We start from the raw sequence: 14,046 nt of genomic DNA, 5'->3' as shown, positions 1-14,046 counted from the left end.
TCTAACTCTCATTTTATACGTAGTTATACGTTTAATAGTTTTTAGTAGAGAATCATAAAAATCTATGCAAAAACAGTATATGGTTTTCGAACACACTAACGACGCTAAACGCTGACCCCTGACCCGACTCGACTCAAAGAGTATGTAAACCGACTACATTCTAAAATACAACGTTGAAGTTATTTAATACGTACAGAAATTAATTCTCTAAACATTATTTTACGATAATAGTATAATAAACAACTGGGTACTTCTAAACTATTTACAAAAGAAAATCGTACTCACAACCAAAATTAGAAATGATGGTATGCCTAATTTCATATTTTGTATCTATAATCTACATCCGTTAGTTGTCATTTAATATTTAATTCCATTTCGTACGCCTTGAAGCTTTTTTATATTTAAAATAATAAGTAGGCTATAGTTTAGAATAATTTCAATATGGTACGTTGTTTTTATTGCAGATGTGTGTTCAATAAGTGAAATTCGTTTTCGAAATTTGTACAGTTATAATAATCGAGACATGTAACCTCAAATGTGCAATTTGTTTTCAGGATGTCTTTTTAATGATTCGGCGAAAAAAGTTAACCATCTTCACAGACGCCAAAGATACTACGACTGTTCTAGAGTTGAAGAAAATGATAGAAGGTGAGTGAGTAATGTATGATATCAGATTATGCTATTTTTAGGTTTGAGACAATGTCGGACATGTAGAATAAGCGACTTTGTTGCATATGTTTGTTGTAATCAACTCAAATGATAATTTTTACTATGATATTATCATTATTTGTCAAAAAATAGTACTTGCCTAAGTATTACAATAACATTTTTGCTTTGAATTTATTAGGATGTATATCAGACAATAAACAATAATGCAAGCAAGCATTGTACTATTATTGTTTACCAAGTTGTCTTCTTATTATTTTAAACTTAAAAAACTTAAGTTTACACTTATAGGATACAAACTGTACTTTATCCAAGATTGAAGATTTATGTCCTAGCATTTGTTACATTTGTTAATGGCACTAAGTTATACTTGAGTTATTTCAAACTTATCAGAGATAAATAATATTCCAGGGATACTAAAGGTGCCTCCACCAAGTCAGATGTTGTTCAACAAGGACAGCCAGCTGATGGAGGATGAGAAAACTCTTGCGGAATATGGACTGACATCGGCCACAGCTAAAGCTCAATCACCCGCACCCATCGGACTGGCATTAAGGTTTGAATAGGATTATGTTTTACTACATTAGTTATGACATTGGCAAGCAAGTGGCTACCTGAATTTGCAAAACAACCACTGGTCATAGACATCTGCAAAACATTTGCTTTGCTAAAGTTGTCCAGTGTCTGTTATGTAGGCCTTTACCTTGACCCACAAATATTAATCCTGTGGCATCCACATCCAGTGCCGTCCTGCCAATTTTAGTTCCTATTAAGGATGGTCTAGTCTGTGGTTGCTACCATATACATCATTTAAACTTTTTTGATGTCTATAAATTTATACATTTAACTATGTTAGTGATTTGAAGTTTTACTATAAAATTATACAATGTGACTAGGATAAGGATTTTTGTATGAAGGAAACGATTATATCTTTAGAAAGAGACATTTTAAAATACACAAGATGGAAAGAGATAGATAATTAAAAACTCCATGGTTGTTTTTTTAATGACCTTTTTTATCACTGCTAGTTGCCAGTTCATTAGATATTTTGTATCCTTTTCATATCTTTTATTGATAATGTTTCATTTAATAATAAATATTAATCTACATGGATTAAGTAGTCACTGAGTAGATTTAAGGTTTCTTATACCTAAAACATGTAATAAATGACACATTACGTAAGATAATATGTTAACTTCCGCCCGCGACTCCGTCCGCGTGAAATTAAAAAAAAAAAACAAAAACAATTAGCCCATCTGTTTTAGACTATCATCTACATCTATGCCAAATTTCATCAAGATTCGCTTAGCAGTTTATAAACTCTTACAAACCATCCATCCAAAAATTCGCATTTATAATATTAGTAAGGAGTAAGATATGATACTTTTATGTTATACTAACTGTTCCCATGCGGCTTTATCTGCATGAAATTATAAAAACTTTTGCAAATGTCAAAAAACCTTTTACCTTACTATAGCAATCTTGCTTCCTTGATGTTGGCAGCAATTTGTGGTCTATTTCCAACATTAGAGTTTTCATCCAAAATATTTACTAACTAAGTATAATGGCGTGAAAATATATAGCCTAAAGCATGACGTAAATGTAGGGTTTTTTATTAAAAAAATATATATTCTAAAATATACTGTAATTACTGACATCTTAGGCAACAAAGAAGTGCATGTTTACTAGTATAGATAAAACTTATATTACAGGAAAGAAAATGGCGAATTTGAAGCATTGGATTTGACCCCATACTCAGCACCACCGGACCTGCCTGATGTAATGAAGTCACAGGAGACTAACGGTCAAGAACAGGTATTGTTGAATAAATTAACAATAGGAGAAAAAAAAAGTTATTAGACACCTCTAACTTGTAAAAACTAAACAATTAAGAAGCGCATGTGTATGTATATCAATAAAAACTAAAATAAAAAAAATGACGAAACAGGGTCAAATTAATACATTAAAAAAAATCACATTACATAATAAACAAATTGTTTTCTACGCTTGTAAATAAATTGGCTTTAACTAACAAAATAATAATCTAACGAATTTAGTCTCAAATTAAAATAAAAACGTTTCGTACTAACAAAACTAAACTTCACCGTGGCATGCGAAAATATAACCTCAAAATAACATATGTATATTAATTCAATTCCAGATCTGGCCTAAATCTGCGACCTTGTGCAGTGGATTTGTAATGTTTATAGTTTTAATTTTGTCTATGGTATGGAGTTACGGCGACAATGACCAATCATGACATGTTATTGTAGACAGGTTCCATCTATCATCTGTATATAAAATTACGCATTTATTTTCATACTTTTATCAACTAATTGTGTTCCGCGGTTTCTCTCACCGTGTTACTCAATTAATGACACAATTAAGTTGATTAATTAATGGTAAATTAACCATTATCTTATAATTATAACAAATAATTAAGCACATAGTTGCATTTTTAATCATAACGTTATAAAAAAATAACCTACAAAAATGTTTAAAAATATCGACCATGAAGTGCCTTAATAATTGGAATGTTGAATTAAAATCACGTTTTTTATATTTCTAGGGACATTCTAATGTTAAACAAACTAACTACTAAATTTCCGTGTCTCTCTTACTCTACAAAATTCTGATAAAAAAAAGCTTTGTTCTGTATAAACTCAAAAACTAAAACTGAATCTCTAAAAAAAAATAAAAAACTATTTTTACTAACTATTCTTGTTTGTATTTATTTTTGTATCAATCTATGTAAACAAAATATAGGTTATATTGAAAGTTATATAATCTGTAGATACAGTCAATTTTCGAAATGTCATTTTATATTATTAATGACAACACTAATTTTGCCGCTAATGGTAATTTATCATAGAATAGGTATCTATAGTTTATAGATCTATGGCTAGTTTTTATTGTAAGTATTTATTTAGTAATGTATTGGTTTGTTATAGATGGATCAACACTAAAGAACTCGGCAACTTCTGGACTACGACACTAACATCTCGGTATCGACTGTACTGTAAGGTTTGCGAAGGCCCGGCGCGGGCGCACGCGACGCGCTCATTCGATACATCAACATATTTTGTTAATGTTTTATCAATTAATTTGTGTTCCATTTTAACACTATTCTACACAGTTTTTAGTATTTTTGTGAAGCTTGGACGTATGTTGTGCTTTTTTTAGTGTATTGACAGAATTTTTAACAGGTAACATTATCGCGGTTGGATGTGATAAATTTTAGCGTATTTTGAGTAGATATTGGAAGTATATTCAGCAATATGGATTATAGATACTACAATATGAATAGCGAAATTTACGAGACGTAAAACACGGTCTAATCCAATGATCTATTTGCATTTTTTGCTCATCTAACAAATATAGTTTCAGTATAAACACGTAAGATTAATTTGATCTTTAGGTTAGAATCCAGCTATTTTTGTATTGTCTCCAATACCTTGGTATATAATAGAAATCTTTAAATTTCATATGTAAGTAAAGATTTTTGAATTTGACCGTAAATTAATTGAGATATCGTCTCAATCGCAATAATGTAGGTAACCCCTACTATGCATCATTTTTTCCCCCTAGGAGGCATAGTAATGAATAGATGTTATATACTCAAAATATTTCAAAGCACGAAATAAATAAAAGTCTACAACACTGCAGGAAAATTATTATCCATTCTGTCAATTTATATAATGAACTGTCAATCGACATTCGCCATTTTGAAAAAGTTTTTTCAATGTTACCACATTTTTCATTTAATGGCTTTTAGACAATCACATTAAATCTGTCCGAAAAACTAAAGATTGAATGTCGAACGATAAATGTATGAAAATCTCGTATCTTTTGTATTTGCACTTTAAACTGACGCTAACGTCTCTACTAATAATTATAATTTGTACGATAGCTTCACGCTTTTATTTCTATTTTCTATGTTTATTGCCATTAAAATAAAATATTGTTTTTTTTTTATAATATTGAAAGATATTTTTGTATAATCAGTAAATATTATTTGAAGTTTAATGTTAAATATTAATAAATAATAGTAATTAAATCGCTAGGTCATTTTTTTTAAGTGTAAGTCTCTTACGCAAACATGGTAACCCCAAAAATCACGTCTCACGGAAACCGGTCTTATTCCGAATTAATATTAAAACGTAATACTTTACTGATTATACACAAATTTCGTATTCCAATCATAAAAAAATAGATAATTGATAACCAATGTTACATTCTTTATAATGCCGTTATTTTTCTGTGCTATTTTTGTTTTTTTTTAACGTGCCAATCATTTCGGCACAAGGCTGATAAACTTTTTCTCATTTTTTTTAAATATCAACGAAAGGATATCTCTGGGAGGTAATGATATTGCGAGATATCTGTACTGTCAGACTATAAGTACTGTTAATTTTAAAATTAATGTGGTATTTAACCACTGACCTCTACATATGGACAGGTAGCTGCGTAGAAATACCAGCTTTTGCTTTGTTCATACTTAAGCGTTAATTAATGTAACGACAGTTAATTCTATCTCTATTTTATTTGGAATCACTATCGCTAACAACCTCTGTCAGCACCAAAATGGCGAAAACCGAATAGATACATACCACGGCTTGTAGCCTGTCCATGTATAGAGGTCAGTGTACTTAACTGATTATAGTATAGAATGAACTATAGTTTATAGCTAATTTAATAGGGTAATATAGGGGCTTTTTATATCTTTCAAGTAATCGAAGATACCCCAAAAGTAAACTTTTTTTTGTATTGTCAAAAACAGGTCACTTTTCAATTAGATTTTATGTTTTTTCGATAGCACGTTTTGTAAAGTATGCTCTATTTTGTATTTCCTTTTTGGGTTTTGCATTGAAAGTCTAACCAACGTGTGTGGAAACGTAACTGTGGGTTTTCACTGTCAGAACTTGTGATTAAAACATGCAATTAATGAAATGGTTGTTTTTATACAAGTTTATCGGCAGTGGAAACTCTTAAGTTTTGATGTTGTGTATCGTAAGTGTGTCGTGACGTAACTAAAACGGTGCTAGTCCTGTTAATACTATGAAGAATGGATAACTTTGTGTGCAAGATGCTATTGTTTAAAATATCTCCCATCTACTAATTGTTTGTAAATGTACATTGGCTTAAATTTTAAAGTTATATTTTCTGTCTAAAACTCTGCTAACAATAAATGTAAATGTAAATAATAAACGAAAGTAATGTATCACTAGTAATACATCGACTTTGTACTCTTGAGATGAAAAATAAAATTTTATGTCAACAATCGACTCTTACGGTCTTAACACGGCGTCAATGCAAACCCAATACATTAAATGTTATATAATGTCGGTTCTATGAAATAGCTAGCAAATTTGAACAATTTCTTAAAAGTACAGTTCGAAATTTAATACATAAATAGTATGAAACAATGTTGCACTCTAAGATAGGAAAATTATTGAAACTTTCGCGCGTTACCACTCTCACTGACATTTGTTTTTTTAAGTAGCTTTTCTCGTTGTAGATAATTTTCTTTCTGCCAAAGTACATGGTGGATGAGCCCAATATTAGGAAATATCGTATAGAATATTGGGTAATTGTTCAAACTTACTCTTAAAATCTTCAAAATGCTATAACGTCCATGGACTGGTGTAGCAATAGCAGTTGGTTGGTGTTGGTTTTTGTAAGCGGTTCAAAGTACTCATCTGAAATTTTATATTGCAATTGTTTTTTTTTAATACATACGAACAAAACCATTGTCGGCATTTTGACAGTTGAAGGATATGTAATGTAGTATTTATGAGCAAGTATGGGAAATTTTAAGAGAACCAGCAGGAAATAAAGCTGTTTTGATTTGTTTTGTTGTGTTTTTATTTCAAATATTTAATATTCTTGAGGTAATGCAACAATGTTCCAATGTATTCATTATGGTTAACTTAACATAACCAACGGATATGTCAGAAAAACATTAAAAGCCTTGTTTTTAGGACTTCAATATTTCAACTATAGTTATGTGCTGTTCTGGACATGAACAATGGTCATAAGTCGCTTGGGAAAACAAGACAACTGCAGAATTAAAGATTAGTATTACGTTAACAGTTTAAAACGTTACTTATTCCTTTGGTTAATTTTTGCTCGCAATACTTTTATTAACATTGCTGATGTGAATTTTCTACCTGTATGGGAACGTTACTGTCATTGCCATTTGTCAGTAAACGTCAAAAGGAGGCGTGCTATTTGGCATGTTATTTCTAACCTTATAATATTTTTTGTTTACAATTGTGTACACATGAAATAATTTTGCCATTAGATTCTTTTATTAATTGAAACAATGGGGAAACGCAAAGGTAAATGTGTGAAAAGAAACACTGCAACTAAGGAGGCTCTAGAACCTGATCATTTAGTAAAGGCGCCTCACTCATTCGTTATACATAGAGGAAAATGTTCAAAACACCTTATGGAATTGACTAAGGATTTTAGAAAAATAATGGAACCATTTACCGCGTCACAGTTAAAGGTTTGTATGAATTATTTGCACATTATAATATAAGTTTTACATAGAGAAAAAAAAAAAAACAATATGTGTATCTGCTAATTTTATTTAACCTTCCTTAGCATTTTAAACACTCTTTTAAAAACTAAATAAACCAATGTGATAAATACACATCATTTTAAAATGTTAGTTTAAATTATTATAATCATTTTCAGGAAAGAAAGAAGAATACAATCAAAGATTTTCTGTCGGTGTCGGGCTACCTGCATGTGTCTCACATGATGACGTTCACGGAGACAGAGCTGGGGTCGTACATGCGGCTTGCACGGCTACCTCGAGGTCCTACGCTTACATTCAGATTACATAACGTAAGAATAACAGTAAATTTATGTCTCTCTAAATCAATGGTTGACAAACATTTGACAACAATAAAAAAAAATGGTAGAGATGTTTAGTAAACTTGATTTTAAAATAAATACATAATAAATTAAATAAAAGATATTTTCATTCTTAAAATTATTTATGAATGCTAACAATGTGCTTGCATCTACTTGGATACATCAGTAATTCAGATGCCACATGCAGATCGGGAGCTGCACTTACTGCTCTGAACCATTAGAATTTTTCTATTATAAAATTACTTTTTAAACCTATGTGACACAAGATTTTCATGCAAAGTAACATTGCAATTTATTTCATAACTAAATAAAGTCATTATTCTACAGTACAGTTTGGCCCGAGATGTTGTCTCATCTCTACGGAAGCAGTATGTAATGTCAAGAGCATTCAAAAGCGCCCCTCTTATAGTCCTCAATAGTTTCTCCGGAGAAGGAAATCATATGAAACTGATGGCCACCATGTTTCAGAATATGTTTCCAACAATTAATATAACCACAGTAAGTTCCTATCAACACCTATTCAAGGATGTATTGTTGTGTCTTTTTATTTTGTCTGAAAATACTGAAATAGGAATAGTTACATTAACCAAATAGATTTAAAAATAATTGCTATCTTGTTGTGTAAACAAAAAAGAATTATCAAAATCGGTCCATTAGCGGTGGAGTTATGCCGTAACACACATAAAAAAAAACATACAGACGAATTGAGTACCACCTTCTTTTGGGAAGTCGGCCAAAAATTATATATTAAGTATGTAATTATAGTTTGAGTTTTTATATAATTATTTTAATTTTCATAATTTGTCTTTGTATTAATTTATTTTTATTTACTACCTTTATTCCCATTAATTTGATAAACATAGTAACATCCATCCATCCAACCTTTAACATTCATAAAACTGATATGATTAATTTATTTATGAAATTTCAGGTAAAACTTAAAAATATCAGACGCTGTGTTCTCATGAACTACAATCCGACGACAAAACTAATTGACATGAGGCATTACGTCATACGCGCGATACCAGTCGGACTTAATAAGGGTACCAAAAAGGTAAAAACTTAAGCTTATTGCTGTTTCCTCACTCTGAAACCATAATACTAAAAAAAACAGACAAATAATAATAATAATAATTCATTTATTGTCTCTTTTGTATACACTTTATGAAATTCTTGGCTCCTGTAGTAGGTTGCCCTGTGTCACAGGAGCCAATTCCTTCCCCAATACTTCATTATAATTATTTTAATGTCTACACAAAAAAAAAAACAAAAAATACATTACAATTAATGAGTTATTTTGAAACTATTAAAAAAGGTACAAGAAAATTTAAGGTATTAATAATATTTTGGCACATGTGATTGTGAGTGGGCACGTGTGATTGTGAATTGTGTGTTATGTATGTGCTTGTTGAATATAATGGACTCTGCATGTTGTATGGTTGTGAATTGAGTACCTGCTTTTGGGAAATCAGTCAAAAACTACTACTAAACTACTGAGAATATAATAAAACAGATAAAAATTACTTTTATACATTTCTAACATGAGAAACTAATGTTTTTACATCAAAAGTAACTTGTATTTCAGATGGTGCAAGGAAAAATACCCAATTTAAACAGATGCAAGGATATGTCTGAATTCTTTGACAAGTAAGTTTACTTTAAATAATTACCTAAATTGATATTAAAATTGCTATAAGTTAAAATTTACAAGTAACAGATATAAGTTAATAAATACATATTAAAAAAAAAACTTGAAGACTTGTTATGAATTTTCACAGAAACTTGTACAAAAACATACTTGTCTTTAGTTCGAAGAAAAATGTAGTTTTATATGTTTGGTAGTTAAAAGTTTTCTCTAAATAGTGAAGTTTCATAATCTTGCTAATATTATAAATGCGAAAGTTTAGATGGATGGATGTTTGTTAGAATTTGTAGCCTAAACGGCTAAACGGATTTCGATGAAATTTGGTATAGATGCAGAGGATAGTCTGGAAGAACACATAGGGTACTTACTTTGTTTATACCAGACGGAGTCGCGGGCGACAGCTATTATTAAATAATGTTTTTCGTTTCAGAGCAGCGTTAATGTCAGAAAGTGAGTTCGAGGATGACGCGAACGCGCAAGTGATGCTGCCGCAGAGCCTGGCGTCGCGCGGAGCCGCCGCTGACTCTAAGTCCGCTATACGACTGGTGGAGTTAGGACCTAGGATCACTATGCAGCTTATCAAGGTATAGTCGAGGATGTTTACTACCTACCCATCTCAGTGAAATGTAAGATTTGTGATGCAATTTTAAACCAACAAGTATATCCCTCCATTGAGGGATGCTGTTAACGGTTTATCATACTAATCATACTAATGTTATAAATCTGAAGGTTTACATGGATGGATATTTGTTAAAGTTTGTAGAATAAACGGCTGAACGGATTTCAATGAAATTTGGTATAGATGTAGAGGATAGTCTGGAAGAACACATGGGGTACACATTTTTTTTAATTCCACGCGGACGGAATCGCAACCGAAAGCTAGTCAGAAAATGAATGGAAAATGCCATAAAAAATGTACTCAAAAGGATCTTGTGACATATTGCCAGTACGGCGCTAGTAAGCCGACATAATTTTGTTTCCCATTTGGCTACTAAGTTAGATAACATAGGATATGGTATGAAATTCAATCATAAGTGGGCAGGGATTTTAATTCCTTAACTATACATTTGCTATTTCATTGAAAGGGAAACAACAATATGTTTTATTTCCATATTCCAGGTGGAAGATGGTTTAATGGACGGAGAAGTTCTGTACCACGAGCTCATAGAGAAGACGGAAGAAGAGAAAGCTTTAATCAAGAAGAAGAGAGAAGAAAAGAGGTTTGTCTCTTTCACAAAGAATTAAGAAACTGCAATAATCATTTATTAATTCTTATTTTTATGTGCTGTTTTATTGTGTTTTTTTTTCAGACGTCTCAAAGAGAAACGCAAAGCTCAGCAAGACGAAAACGTGAAACGTAAACAGCACGAGAAAGAAGAATTAAAACAGAAAGCGTTAGAAGGTATTAAAAAGAAGAAAGAACTTACTGAGAACCAGAGGTATGATTTTAGATCATTGTTTAATTTCCTTATAAATTATTGAACGTTTTAGTTTGAGTCTATATTTTTTGGACGAAGTCGCGAGCAACATCTAGTATCAAATATGTTGATTTTTATATGTGAAAGTAAATATGGGTAATGTGTCAGGTTGATGGAGCTGGCGGCGGCGGAGGGCGCGGCGGGTGCAGAGGGCGAGGAGGGCGAGGGCGGGGAGGCGGAGGACGACGCCGACTACTACAGGGAGGAGGTCGGCGCTGAGCCCGAACAAGGTACCTCACTATGACTAAAACTGATATGTTTATAAAACCCCTCTTCCACTAGCTTTACTCTTATATTCCACTGGGGTTTGAAATAATCAAGTCGGGCCACTAATCGCTTAGTGAAAATGAAGTCTTACCATAGTCAATATTTTTAGTTTGATTCAATATGTCGCATATAAGTTTGTGCATTTTGCTGTTTACAGATCTGTTCAGTCAAAATCAATCAAGGAAACGAAAAACCGACGAACCGGCGAGAGGTTTTAAGAAAATGAGATTAGACAAGAAATTAAAGAAGAAATACCATAAGAACGATGACAATCAGAAATCACACGGTAAAAGAAGATTCGAGAAGAATGAAGACGGTAAAGGGAATTTCAAGAGGAATAGAGATGGGAAAAGATTCAATAAGAACGAAGATTCAGGCAAACCTAGACATGGTAAGGTATTTGGTGGAAAAATTAACAAATTTAATAAAGGGAAAGGCAGGGAAAAGAAAACAAAAGGCAAAGGAAAAAATAGGAAATAATTTTTAAATGATTCAATAAATAATATCCATAGAAATCAATAATTTTATTTTATCCCCTGTTTATGCTTTTCAAAAAAAATATTAAATAAGTGGTATAATTGGATTGGTGTACAGAGAACACCAATATTGCGTTGGTAAATGATCAGTTTGGATGAGGTTAAAATAGCAGTGCGTTATGAAAAAAGAAAAAGCGGTGTTAAACATTTAAAAAGCATTTCCTTTAGAAAATTTCTAAATTCAAGATATTAAAAAAAATATATTTTTTTACAAATTGCTTTATTTAGTTTGTTAAAATCAAATACAAAATTATTTTTATTTGAGTTCTAAGCAAGAAATAGACATTTTTGGATAACAATTTTGCGAATCCTTCAGCAGAAGAAATACAATATTTAAACAGCATATGAAAATAATCGAAATAATACAATAATAGTTGACTGTGTTTATTATTAAATTGGTGGGCTAATTATTCATCAAAACATCCGATTGATAATAAAATTATTTTACTATTTAAAATGTGGTGACACAACATCCATATTATATGAGAACATTATCATAAAACATATTTAAAACTTTTCATTACAAATGAAGAATAGAAGAATAAAAATATGAGACAAGAAATTTTAAAATAAGAAATTCAAGTCACTTTGGTTAAGTAAATTGAATTCCACTTAATCATTACTTTAACAATGTCTTATTTATTGGTTTCATTAAAAAAATAGATAAATAATATCCACAAAGATTTAAGTTTTAAACTGAGAATACGTTTATATCATTTGGATTTATTCAGTTTTATTAAATAAATGCAGATTAAACAATATTTCGATATTGATTATAAAACAAAAAATAGTACTTAAAACTACAATTGATCATAAATCTAGGCTTTATCTAGTTCTTAAGATATGTCTTGATGTTGGGTTAGACACTTTGTTCTAGGTTCTTAGCTGATTTCTCCCTAGACATATCTATGTTTTGGCCATACTTAAGTCTTAGATACTACCTATGTACAGTCAGCTACATAAATATGTATTTACGAAACTTTAGTATATCTTAGGGTTTGTTTACATACGGATTCTTAAATCTGCATTTGTTGAAAATATTTTATAAGAGAAGGGGACAAAATAGCGGGTGTGAGGTGTTCATCGAGGCCTATGGTTATCATACTTCATACTAATATTATGCATTATACGTTCGTACTATATGAAAAAGTTTAGATGGATGGATGTTTGTTAGAGTTTGTAGCCTAAACGGCTGAATGGATTCAGATGAAATTTTGTACAGATGTAGAGAATAATCTGGAAGAACACATAGACTAATTTTTTTTTAATTACTCGGGGACGACAGCTATTTTTTTATAGTTTATTGTATACAAGTATTTGCAGCTGAGTGTACATTGTGGTGTACCTATATTAAGAAGACGATATCGTCGGCCATCATGACGTGGTTGTCGTGCGTCATGCGCTGCAGCGCGGCGAGCAGCTCGGCCGGCGAGTAGGGCTCGTGCGAGTACTTGTCGTTGACGTGGCGAGTCACCCTGTCCAGGGGCAGCGAGTTGGCGCGCTCCTCGCGGAACAGCTGCTGCAGTGCTGACTTGAATTGTGTTAATCTGGAAATTTAAGTTTTTTTATTATTTTAAAGTGAATGGCGTCTAATTTTAAATGATAACACCATACATCTAAAGTTTCACTATTTATCTAAATTTCTTTTTTTTTTTGGAATCGAGGTATACAAATTTTTTTTTAATCTATAGTAATATTATAAAGAGGAAAGATTTGTACTTTTGTATGTATTTAACTCAAAATATACTGAACCAATTTTAAAAATTCTTTTACCAATAAATTTACATACGGCTACATTATCACTAAAATAAAATAGATTTTTTTACTATTTCATAATTCTATGCGGACAGTCACGGTCGATACCTAGTAATTGGTATGCCCAAGTAAAATATAAAATACTAGCTTTCGCCCGCGACTCCGTCCGCATGGAATTAAAAAGAACAAAAGCAAGTAGCTTATGTGTTCTTCCAGAGTATCCTCTACATCTATGCCCAATTTTATCAAGATCCGTTCAGTCGTTTAGGCTACAAACTCTAACAAACATCCATCCATCTAAACTTTTGCATTTATAATATAAGTAAGATTAGATACTGAAGCGTATTTACTTTTGTTCTCTATTTCTTACTTGATATTCAATACTTAGTTGTATAACCGACCTTTGTTCATCAATAGTGGTGTGAGCAGAGGCAGGCTGCGTGTCGGGCTGCGTGCGGTGCGCCGCGCGCAGGACGGGCTCCGCCTCCTCGTCAGACGAGAACTCGTAAGGGTCTTCGCCCTCACCTTTATCCTGGTTAACGTTGAAATTTAATAACGCCATATAAATTAATAACACAAATTTAACCAATATTTATATCAATAAAGAGTATTTACACTTGTTTACAAGAAATCGCCTTGTTTCTTGCTAAAACAAACTCCGCCTCTTACAAATAAACAATTAAATAGATGTTGCAAATGATAGGATAATAAAACGCAATTATGCATACTGACAGAATTTTACGTACAGACACGCTGGCTATACTTGTATGTACTAGCTTTCGCCCGCGACTCCGTTCGAGTGGAATAAAAAAAA

General features: G+C 31.6%; 4 protein-coding genes across 5 annotated transcripts in view; 2 read left to right on the top strand and 2 right to left on the bottom strand.

Annotated features, from left to right (window-relative positions):
* The window catches only part of LOC106102646 (zinc finger protein 184-like), a 6,289-nt gene extending 6,130 nt beyond the window's left edge, over positions 1–159 (bottom strand). The window contains exon 1 of the mRNA XM_013282187.1: positions 155–159. Coding sequence (XP_013137641.1) covers positions 155–159 — 5 coding nt within the window. The remainder of the gene's footprint in view (positions 1–154) is intronic.
* Positions 160–234: 75 nt separating this feature from the next.
* LOC106102666 (transcription elongation factor B polypeptide 2) lies at positions 235–3,967 on the top strand. 2 transcript variants are annotated; one of them, XM_013282211.1, is made up of 5 exons: positions 235–305; positions 555–648; positions 1,078–1,222; positions 2,379–2,481; positions 3,618–3,967. In XM_013282211.1, exons 1-5 carry the CDS (start codon positions 300–302, stop codon positions 3,630–3,632), a joined length of 363 nt encoding a protein of 120 aa, XP_013137665.1. In that variant the 5' UTR covers positions 235–299; the 3' UTR covers positions 3,633–3,967. The 2 variants fall into 2 exon arrangements, with proteins under 2 accessions (XP_013137665.1, XP_013137666.1); XM_013282212.1 differs by lacking the exon at positions 235–305 and adding an exon at positions 380–444.
* Positions 3,968–6,862: 2,895 nt separating this feature from the next.
* LOC106102710 (suppressor of SWI4 1 homolog) lies at positions 6,863–11,423 on the top strand. The gene is made up of 10 exons (XM_013282259.1): positions 6,863–7,177; positions 7,369–7,521; positions 7,879–8,049; positions 8,483–8,605; positions 9,137–9,198; positions 9,627–9,780; positions 10,316–10,416; positions 10,507–10,635; positions 10,783–10,904; positions 11,099–11,423. Exons 1-10 carry the CDS (start codon positions 6,992–6,994, stop codon positions 11,419–11,421), a joined length of 1,524 nt encoding a protein of 507 aa, XP_013137713.1. The 5' UTR covers positions 6,863–6,991; the 3' UTR covers positions 11,422–11,423.
* Positions 11,424–12,706: 1,283 nt separating this feature from the next.
* The window catches only part of LOC106102645 (DNA replication licensing factor MCM3), a 10,456-nt gene continuing 9,116 nt past the window's right edge, over positions 12,707–14,046 (bottom strand). The window contains exons 12-13 of the mRNA XM_013282186.1: positions 13,634–13,781; positions 12,707–13,024 (exon numbers count right to left, since the gene is read on the bottom strand). Coding sequence (XP_013137640.1) covers positions 12,823–13,024; positions 13,634–13,781 — 350 coding nt within the window. The 3' untranslated portion in view covers positions 12,707–12,822. The remainder of the gene's footprint in view (positions 13,025–13,633; positions 13,782–14,046) is intronic.

The sequence above is a fragment of the Papilio polytes genome, unplaced genomic scaffold (assembly GCF_000836215.1).
Source record: "Papilio polytes unplaced genomic scaffold, Ppol_1.0 DF823912.1, whole genome shotgun sequence".
Classification (NCBI taxonomy): Eukaryota; Metazoa; Arthropoda; class Insecta; order Lepidoptera; family Papilionidae; genus Papilio; species Papilio polytes.
Note: the sequence above shows the minus strand (reverse complement) of the source record. Positions and strands in the feature narration are given on the sequence as shown.

Excerpts from the sequence above, each read along its gene's own strand:
- LOC106102666 (XM_013282211.1), top strand. Across the intron at positions 649-1,077 it reads GTTGAAGAAAATGATAGAAG|GGATACTAAAGGTGCCTCCA; the intron begins GTGAGTGAGTAA and ends ATAATATTCCAG. Across the intron at positions 1,223-2,378 it reads CCCATCGGACTGGCATTAAG|GAAAGAAAATGGCGAATTTG; the intron begins GTTTGAATAGGA and ends CTTATATTACAG.
- LOC106102710 (XM_013282259.1), top strand. The coding sequence starts at position 6,992 with ATGGGGAAACGCAAAGGTAAATGTGTGAAAAGAAACACTGCAACTAAG. Across the intron at positions 7,178-7,368 it reads TTACCGCGTCACAGTTAAAG|GAAAGAAAGAAGAATACAAT; the intron begins GTTTGTATGAAT and ends AATCATTTTCAG. Across the intron at positions 9,781-10,315 it reads TCACTATGCAGCTTATCAAG|GTGGAAGATGGTTTAATGGA; the intron begins GTATAGTCGAGG and ends TCCATATTCCAG.